This window comes from Neomonachus schauinslandi, chromosome 12 (assembly GCF_002201575.2).
Source record: "Neomonachus schauinslandi chromosome 12, ASM220157v2, whole genome shotgun sequence".
Classification (NCBI taxonomy): Eukaryota; Metazoa; Chordata; class Mammalia; order Carnivora; family Phocidae; genus Neomonachus; species Neomonachus schauinslandi.
The window spans coordinates 18,533,338-18,543,388 of NC_058414.1; the positions used below are offsets into that span (position 1 = coordinate 18,533,338).

At 54.3% G+C, this 10,051-nt stretch overlaps 1 protein-coding gene across 2 annotated transcripts in view; it reads left to right on the forward strand.

Moving 5' to 3' along the window:
* Positions 1–9,683, forward strand: part of ATXN7L1 (ataxin 7 like 1) — a 232,955-nt gene extending 223,272 nt beyond the window's left edge. Inside the window, exons 10-12 of one of the 2 annotated variants that reach the window (XM_021682894.1) lie at positions 4,214–5,156; positions 7,987–8,061; positions 9,608–9,683. In XM_021682894.1, coding sequence (XP_021538569.1) covers positions 4,214–5,156; positions 7,987–8,061; positions 9,608–9,649 — 1,060 coding nt within the window. In that variant the 3' untranslated portion in view covers positions 9,650–9,683. The remainder of the gene's footprint in view (positions 1–4,213; positions 5,157–7,986; positions 8,062–9,607) is intronic. The other variant, XM_021682895.1, reaches the window with a different exon arrangement.
* Positions 9,684–10,051: the final 368 nt, after the last annotated feature.

The window sequence follows — 10,051 nt, forward strand, 5'->3', positions numbered from 1 at the left end:
AGTGAAAAAGGCGTTAGGTAAGATCTTGTCTATTTAAGAGTGTTAAAGGGCCTTTGGGCTATGACCAAGAACATCTAAGGATACTGAGAATATGCCTCTGCCGTAATGTTAATGCTACAATGTCGATACTAAAAATTTCACAATGGTTATGGACTAATTTCTTTTTTTTTTAAAGATTTTATTTATTTATTTGAGACAGAATGAGAGAGAGAGAGAGAGCACATGAGAGGGGGGAGGGTCAGAGGAAGAAGCAAGCTCGCTGCCGAGCAGGGAGCCCGATGCGGGACTCGATCCAGGGACTCCAGGTCATGACCTGAGCCGAAGGCAGTCGCTTAACCAACTGAGCCACCCAGGCGCCCTATGGACCAATTTCTAATTGTTTAATGTCCTGTGAAAAAAATAAGTACAGCGGCCAACAGGGCGGATCCTGAGTGATGTTGGAAGTTGGTTAAGCTTGTCTTTCGCCCTTCCCACCTCACTAGAGCTCTCTCCTCGCCTCTCCCTGTACTTCTCTATCCCCCCCAACCCCAGCTTATGTTCCATTTCTCTGAGCCCCCTTTCTTCTCCAACACCTCCCAATGTATTTACATCTTAACAGGAGACTCGTAAAAAAGGGAAGGAAACTTTCTGACTTAGGCAAATGGCCTTGTGAAAGGGTGACAAGCTAGACCCTTTCCAACCACAGCACATGGGGGGGCTTCCAGGCTGGCCCCTCGATCCTGCACGGCCAGCCCGCACCCCCACTCCTACAGAAGTGAGCCCCCAGGACATCATAATCCATTAGCGTCATGGACCTCTCAGGTCTGCGCCCAGGCGGGTCAGGAAAGCCACGGTGGAACTCCGAACCCCGAACCCTGCCCAGGGAGGCCCGGGAAAGGTGGGAATGGGAGGGTTCCTGAGAATGGAAGGGTGCTATGGGGGGGACCCGGGAGCAGAATTCAGAGCTGGCCCCTCTCCCGGCAGCTGTGGCACCTCCCAGACCCGACCTCCTCGCAGAAGCCAGCCCCACGGGGTGTGCGGGTAGTTGTCCCAGCGGACTCCATGGGGACACCTAGTGCAGAATTGGAAAGGGCCACAAGAGAAGCTTATCGTTTCTTCTCACTGACGCGCCAGCTCAGTGTGTCTGAAGGGTGCCCTCGGTGGGGGCCCGTGTCTGCTCAGGACAGCCGCCACCGGGTGCTGCATGCGGGGCTCCTGGGTTCTCGGTGTTTTGGTGGTTGGCCCCTGTGCGCTTGTCCCCCCAAGATGGCAGCCCGCCCTGGGGATTCTCGCAGCTCTTTGCGCTCCTGTGTTGTGGAAGTGTAAATCCCGGACACGTGGAAGGAATGTGTTGATCTGTGTTTCGCTACCTGGTGTCCTGTCAGCTCAAGCTCCATATTCCTTTCCTCCTCAGGCACAGAAACCCGAGCCCCAGGGCATCAGGTCCCTCCCCCCTTTTCAGGACTTGCCTAACCAATCTGCTGTCACTGAGCAACATTGGGGCTGCCTGGGTGTCAACTCTGGAGAGCGTAGCACCCCGCTGCCCTCTCAGCCTCGCTGCCCAAACCCCAGGCCCCGACGGGCCCGAACCTGGAGGGATGGCAGCCGATGGGGGCGTGGAAGACATTAGGAAGAAAAGGAACGGCCAAGACTCTTTTTTCTTTAACAAGCATTTAACTCTGCATCAGGAGACGCCAACACAGTATTCTCTTTCAGCCAGGTCAGCATCTGGATCTCCACGCCAGCTGGCAGGGGAGGAGGGGCGCTCTCAGTAATTTATCCGCATCTGTGGGCTTTTGTACGGGACTCCCCAGGCCAGCGTGCACAGTGGAAACCGGGGCACGGCCCGCAGAGCTGAAGTCCACTGCCAGCCCCCTAGAAAAACACATAAACTGCTGAGCACGGGGGGCAGGGGCTTCCCAGGACAGTGAGCCGCCGTGTGCCCCTCGCCCTGCTTCTCCCCCGCCCTTTCTCCCCTCCGCCTCTGCCCTCCACTTAGGATTAGCGGGGAGACAAAGAAAAGGGACAGAAAGGAGACTAGGAAAATAGCATCCACCCCAATCCCGAGTGTCAGCCGGGTAAGACTGACGACTTCGGCCCTGCTTGTCCGCCCAAGTCGAAACACACACTTAATACAATTCAGTGGGAAAATTACAAATCGGGGCATTTGGAGTAGAGCCCGGTTAAAGCCATCGATTGGGGTCCTCTCTAAAGGAGCCATCTGGTATCCATAAATAACATTTCTTACAAGTCCCTGCCAAACCTCTGCCCGCATGTATTTCTATCCCTACTTTAGCCGGTAGGAAACTGGAGTCAGGGAAAGATGGAGTGGGCTGCTGACAGAGATGGCAGGGAGAGTGTGCAAATGCCACACAGCCCGAGAAACCTTCCCGAAAGCGTCAGGGCGGGCTTGTGCAGTGCCAGACAGTTTGAAGGGCATGTCCAGACCTCTCGGGTCCGCTATCGTGGGAGTCCTTGCCCCTCATGCATAGTTATGTTGCTGCTGAGAATTCACCTGCTCACCCATCCACCCACCCATCCATCCATCCATTCATTCACTCATTGGTTCATTGCAACAAGTACTAAGGAACAGTGGTTGAGTGCTGACAGGCCTTTTACGTCCTTTGGGCTTAAGAAAAAGTAGATTTTCGAACGCCATCACGGCCACAGTGGATTTGGCAACATTTTTCCTCTTATATTTGATCCGTTTGATCTGATGTTTTCAAGGACCCTGTGCTTCTGTACTCAAGGACTCCTCTGGATTCCACCCTAAAGATGGAAGCATAAGCTCCACCAAATTGCAGGCAGAAAATCGAGTCCTCAGGGCAGTGCTAGGAGAGGAATTTTCTCCTCAGTGGGGCCTCTTTTCTGGCATCCCGGGGCGCCCCATCCTGCTGCTACAGCTGAGAGGGTGGCCTCCAAGGAGCCAGGGAATTTCGAGAGGCCCCGTCTCACACCTGCTCGAAGCCCTGGGGGGTGCAAGTCCCAAGTCGGCCCACCTTCAAGTGCTGCTTTCAGAGAAAGAGAGCTAGTTCCTGACTGCTGGGGGGTGCTCAGCTACACTGAAAATGATTTCCAGGGAAGCGGGGAGGGGGAGCTAGGGGCAAGATAGGAAAGAGCCCGTTTGAAAATATTCACCTGGCTCCTGAGGTCAGTATCCTTTCCTGCAAAAAAAAAAAATCAGGAACAAATGGTGACCCCAAGGCCCCTGTGCCCCTCCTGGTTCCCAGAGTAGCAGTGACATTGAGCCAGACCGTGGTTTGGAGGTGGGAGTCAACAGATGGAGCTTATAGGAAAGCCCCAGGAATGACCCGCCACCCGATGCTGGCCTGGGCCCCACAGAGTGCAGGAGACAGGGAGTTTGCTCCCAGGCACCCAACCTCCTGGAAGACACCCCCCCACCACCGACCGTGTATTCTCCTGTGCCCATATCCTGCATCTGTCTTCAGAACAAACTGGAAATTCCTGACCCCCTGGTCTGGATCCATGCAGGTCCCTGTCCTCTCACCGCATCCTAACACAGGGACGGGAAGACCTGTGGATGGGCAGCCACACCCCCATCGTAGCTCCTCAGAGCAAGAGCTGAGGTTGGGTGAGGTGAATAAGAATAAATGGGAGCCAGCAGCCCCGAGCCCACGTGTTCATGCTTCTCTGCAGAATAAAGTAGAGGCTGCAGACAGCAAAGGCAAGAGGATGCTGGCCTGCCAGCGGGGGAGTGGGGGGCGGCGAGGACCAAAGGGCTGGGAAGGCCCGAGAGGCAGTGTGCAGGCCTGTCCCCCAGGTACAGATGGCAAAGCCCTGTCCTCACACTTCTTACTCAAGCCGGGACCTACCTGTGAAATGACTACCGCTCATTAACAATCACCGTCATCACTGCCAAAAAACAAAAGCGGAGAAAGAGAGAGAGAGAGAGAATACTGTTGGGGAAATTTATATTCTAAATAACATTCGCCTTTATTCATGAACCCAAATCAGCCATTATGCAGTAGCCAGGCATGGAGAAAAGGATCTGAGAACCTGAAAGTGATTCACACTAGGTTTCTGGATGTTGCAATGGGGGGAACCACAGGGAAGGGCCATAACTCAGAGTCCGCCATCCTTCAAGGCTTCATCTTCCATAGTGTGGTTCGACCGGGGTTTCTGTGGAGCCCTGCCGCTCACACGTACTCGAGCCTCCGGAGCGCTGCCAAGCCTGTTTCTCACGGTTTCTCTTTCACTCTTCTCTCATGTTTAGGAAGATCCCTCCTGCGGCAGATAGCCCCATGCCCTCGCCGGCAGCCCACATCACCACCCCCGTTCCAGCATCCGTTTCCCAGCCTTTCAACAACCCCAGTGCTGTGTATCTTCCTTCAGCTCCCATCAGCTCGAGACTCACCTCTTCTTACATAATGACATCAGCCATGCTCTCAAACGCAGCTTTTGTGGCGTCGCCGGACCCGAGCGCCCTCATGTCACACACCACAGCTTTCCCCCATGTGGCTGCAACCCTCAGCATCATGGACTCAACCTTCAAGGCCCCATCTGCTGTGTCCCCGATACCAGCCGTCATCCCTTCCCCATCCCACAAGCCATCCAAAACCAAAACCAGCAAATCCTCAAAAGTCAAAGACCTGTCCGTCCGTAGCGACGAGTCTCCAAGTAACAAAAAGAGGAAGCCGCAGCCTTCGACTTCCTCGTCCTCCTCCTCCTCATTAACCTTGCAGACATCCCTCTCGTCTCCATTATCAGGGCCCCACAAAAAGAACTGTGTCTTGAATGCCAGTTCAGCTTTGAACTCCTATCAGGCGGCCCCTCCCTATAACAGTCTGTCTGTGCACAGCTCAAACAATGGGGTGAGCCCACTCAGTGCCAAACTGGAGCCCTCAGGACGGACCTCGCTGCCCGGCGGCCCCGCGGACATAGTGAGACACGGGGGCTCGGTGGGCGGCAGCAGTGACTCCTGTCCCCTCTCTGTGCCCTCCCTTGCAGGGGACCTCTCTCTGGCCTCACACAATGCCGTGTCTTCGCTGCCCCTCTCTTTTGACAAATCAGAAGGAAAAAAGCGTAAGAACTCGAGTTCTAGTAGCAAAGCCTGTAAAATCACTAAAATGCCTGGTATGAATAGCGTTCACAAAAAGAACCCGCCCAGCCTTCTCGCGCCGGTGCCGGATACCGTTAACAGCACCTCCTCTCGGCAGGTAAGGGACCCGTGCTTCCGGGGGCCTGCCGGTTCGGCCTTCGTGGGCTCTGCGGGACGGAGCGGGCTGGGCGGGGCTCCTGCCGAGCCGGGCAGCTCAAGCCCGGGAACAGAGCGGCCTCGGTTCTGAGGACGGTTTAGTGAACACACACTTTGTGCGGCTCTTGCTGTGTGCTGGGCTGTTCTAAGCACTGTGCAAATGTCACTTCGTTTAAGCCCCGCCACAGAGCAGTTGGTGCATTTGTTATCCCCGCTTTACAGAGAGGAAACTGAGGCACGGGGAGATGCAGAAGTCCCCCTCCACTTCTGCCTCTTCTGTATCTTGAGCTCTGAGGACGATTTCATTCAATCTGGTCTCTGGGAAGCCCCTTAGGAAGAGCCCGAGGCCCAGGCAAGTTCAGCGATGGGGGGCCACCTGGGGTGTGGTGGCTGGTGCGGCCGCCTCCCCGGTGACTGAGTATTCCCGCTCCTACAGTAAAACCGCATCTCACACCAACTGGCCCAGACGTGTCCGATGGTGCCACTGTGCAAGTAGGAGGGCGTAGGGTGAGGAAGCCCAGGACGATGGGGCGGAAGAGTCCAAGCTCGGGCGTCCTCCCGCCTGGTCTTCCCCGGTCTCCGACTCCCGGGGCGGGGCGGGGCGGGGCGGGGCGGGGCGGGGGGGTGGGAGGCTATTGAGAGGCCCCACCCCCTCCAGGTGCTGCCGCTTGGGGGCGCAGAGGGCGGAGGTGTCGGAGAGCCAGTGCCCCAGGGCCCAGACAGCTGCCGCTGCCCAGGTTTAGAATTAAGTGGGCCGGACCCTCAGCCCAGCCCTGTGTGGGGATGAGGACTTTGGAGAGATGAGAGGCAGTTGTTAAGCAGATGTTTTAATGTTTTATGTCATCTTTCTGTGAGGCTTGTAAAAGCTCAGGAAGAGAGCATCTTGAGGGGGATTCACAAATCACAAGTAGACACATGAGAAACAGCACGTTTGGATCCCAGGGGCTAGACAGGCTGCAAACTGAGGCCAAGGTGAGACAAGGAGATGTAGGTGCTCACACTGGAGCCCGGGACATTCACACCGGTCTACAGCTGCAGCAGGTGTCCCACCGTTCTAACCCCCTGATTCCAGGGGTGCAGGGGAGGGGGGCCAGCACCCACAGGGCCCTCTCCTGAGACCACACTGCTGGTCAGGGCCACTTTCAGGCCTCAGGATGATGAAGGGCAGAACCAGGGTTTACTTGAATGTGTACAGGAACCCCCTGGGATGTGTGTGTGTGGGGGGGGTGTCTTATTAAGGTGCAGACTCTGAGTCAGCAGGTCAGGGGTGTCACCCTATTGGCTTACAGGCCACACCCTGACAACCTGGGGCTTGAACTCACAACCCTGAGATCAAGAGTCAGATACTTACCGACTGAGCCATCCAGGCGCCCCCTAGTGTCACCCATTTTAGATAAAGTTCTAGCCGCAAACACTTAGGGATGAGCTCTGTTCCAAGCACCTCAGATATATTGTCATTTAATTGTTACCTGTTATTACCCCCCATTTTACAAATGAGTAAACCGAGGCACAGGAAGGTTAAACAACATGCCCAAAGTCACACAGCAAGGAAATAGTAGGGCAGAGATTTAAACCCAGGCAGTTTGGCTCTGGAGTCTGGGCTCTCAACCTTCATGCCTCTGTGTTCATGGAATGTCTCTGTACTGAGTCGACGTTGCCCTGTTTGTTCTTGGGTCAGCAGGACCGTCTGAAATGTTTAGCAAACACAATTAGTCAAAACCAGTGGAGAAAGGAGCAGACGGGTCTCTACCAGATTATTTATCAAGAGGGAAATCAAAAAAGCTGATGCCTTGGACAGCTGCCGCGGGTCTAGCCCGCATCGGCTCTCTCATGCGGGTGATACCTGGGTGCTTGTCACCGGGCCATTTAGAAAACCTTTGTCCAGGATCACCCCTGGTGATGTCCAAGTGCTGGGGAAAGGTCTTTGCAATCTGTGTCGATTCTGTTAGGAGACTGGGAAAAGCATGAGGTAGGTTGAGAAATTCAAGGTAAACATGTGCTTTGGGAACCAACTGGGGATCTATTTAATTGTATCTGGTAGATGTAAGACCAGCATTTCCCACAGAGATATTAAATTGAACAAAAAAACAGGACTGCGAGTATAAGGCAGATGTCTTTATGCAAAGGTGAGTTAACACAGAGGACGAGCTCTTTATAGGCCCAAGGAGGAGCTGCCTGTGGGCTGGGTACTCACCTGCGGAACCCGCCCGCCACGGGCCCAGGACGGTTCAGAGAAAGGGGAGGAGCCCGGCGGCCACACCCACAGGCGCCCGTGCCGCCTCTTGGGACCCCGCCCCGGCTCCCACTGGAAGGGGGAAGCCCAGGGCCATTTGGCTAGTTTTCTGAAGAACAGCAAGGTGGTCGCTATGTCCCGTAGCCAGGAAAACGGACCCAGAATAAGAGGCAAGCTTTTATGCTGAGCTAGTCCCGGGGAGTCTTCTGGGACCGGTCTGGGAGGTCAGAGGTGGAGAAGCAGGGGCCTCTGCAGGGGCAAATGCCCCCCACCCCGCCCCAGGACGGGCGAGGCTCTCGCCAGACGCCTTCATCCTCACCCCTGGAACTCACAGGCTACATCTGGGAAGCAGAATTAAGAGCTCCCCTCCATTCCACCTTTCTTGTGGGACGGGAGGTGCCCCCGGAGCCGTATGCGTCTTCTCTGCCATCTAAGACGGAAACGCGAGCGGCTAACCACTGGAGGGCGCTGTTGGACCCCGGGCGGCCCAGATACCGGGGGGTTCTCTCGCGGCAGGCTGGCTGGTGGATCTGAGTGCGACGTCTATGGTGTCTTTCAGGTCGGGAAAAATAGCAGCCTAGCTTTGTCACAATCCAGTCCTTCAAGCATATCCAGCCCAGGACACAGCCGGCCGGTAAGTTACCGGGGGGCAGGGGCAAAAGAACAAGGGGTCCCCAGCAGTGGGAGCGAGGGCATTGGGGCAGACTCTGGCTCATATCTCAGCTACAGTTAAGAGCATAGCTTCCTGGCTTCTAGAGCTTGGCCATCTTGTTAGTAGCTGTGTGTCCTTAGCTGAGTTACTTAACTTCCCTGTGCTTCAGTTTCCTCACCCACAAGGGGATCATAAATGGCCCCTACCCCATATGGCTTTTGTGAGGATTAAATTAATTTTTTCTCATAAAGCCTCTAGAAAATGCCTGACACATAAGAAACACATAGGTCTTAGCCCCAATTACTAATCGCAGCTGTGTGATACTAGGCACATTCCTTCTCTGAGTCTCAGTGTTTTCATCTTTTAAATGGCAAAGGTGACACCTACCTCCTAAGGTTATTGTGAAAATTAATGAGCTGACCGAAGGGCCTTGCTCGGGGCACTGATGCATCAGTCCCTTCTCAAGGCCTCTGGTGAGTTGTGGCTACTGTTCAAGATGTGGTTTCATGGTGGGAATATCCGGGGTAGATCTAGGAGTTTTTACAAACTCAAAAGTGTGAAAGTAGTCAGTGTACAAATTATTTTCTCCAGTGGAGTGTGTGTGCCTCTGAGGGAGGCCAGGAGGGTAGAGGGTGGGGTAAGGCGAAAAAAAAATACATGCATAGCTGTGTTATGTTGTCTTAGATGTGCTGTTGGTTTTGTAGATACCAAATTGCAGTATGTTTGCATTTTGGCCTTTGGGGTTTCCCCACCAGTGTTGGGTAGTGTTTGGGTGAAGATTATAGGGAAATAGTTTTTGTATCCCCAGATCAAGGAGAGTGTCTCCACCATTTTGTGCCTGAGCATCTGTGTGGGAGGTTGTAGGGGGGACGACGCAGAGAAGGGGGCGTCTATGCCCTGGTAACCTGCCCTTGTTCGTGACTGGCCTCTCGCACAGTCTGCGGACTGCACCTGTTGGCTACACGGTCACCCTTAACAAACGTAATAATAATAAAATAGCATTTGGTGAGGCTTTTCTCTGCAGGAGCTATGCTGAGCCCTTTACATACATTACATACATATAACCCTTATAGCAACCCTGTGAGGGAAATGATGATCCTCATGTTATAGATTGAAGATACCCGGACTAAGAGGCTAAGTAACTTGAACCCAAAGCCTCTGTGCTTAATCCAACACTAGACGTCTTCCTTAGAGAATTTTCCATGTGGTCTACAGGTTAGGTAGGAAGAGGTAAATTAAGAGGAAAAAAACAAAGACGGGTCCATTATTCCAGTTCTCTCTGCAGGAGGGGACCCCCTCCATGCATGTGCACGGGATGTGTCCCTGTGTCTTCCCCGGAGCGAGGATCTGCGTGGCCGCGTCAGGTGCCCTGAGCCCTCCACATCCGGCGCCTCACTTGCCCATCACCGTTGCCTTCGGCCCGAGGTGGCTCCGTATCACAGCCGCGAAAACTGAGCCTCTGTTCTTGAATTCTTGCGGGTCATCCCAAGTGTATGGTTTTGAAACAAGCTTTTCTTTTCTTTCCTAGAAGACCACAAACAGAACGGGCAGGATAAGGACTCTTCCATAACAAGACTGTGAAGCCACTTCCAAACCAATGCCTGGCCGCCCCAAGACCGAGGCGGGGGTGGGGGGGGGGGGGGGGGGGTGGGGGGCGTGCAGCCGGGGAGAGTCGGCTTCCTGTGCCGTGCCTGTGGCTCTGGCCTTGCTTCTTCCTTTTTTAATTGACCAGTTTTTAGTTTTGAAGAAAAAAGCAAAAGGCAAAAGAACGTGAATTTAAGATTTACAGAAAACAGTACCAGTGTTTTGTTTCGGTTCTTTCATTTGCCATGTGTATGCGTTCTTCCAAGTTTGGGGTCGCCCCTTAGCTTCCGATGCTGCTACTGCACCATCATTTCGCGCCAGCCACGCGAGCAGTCATGGCAGAGTGTCCGTTCCCGGTTGGCGTGGTCTGAGACTCTTGAACTTGAGC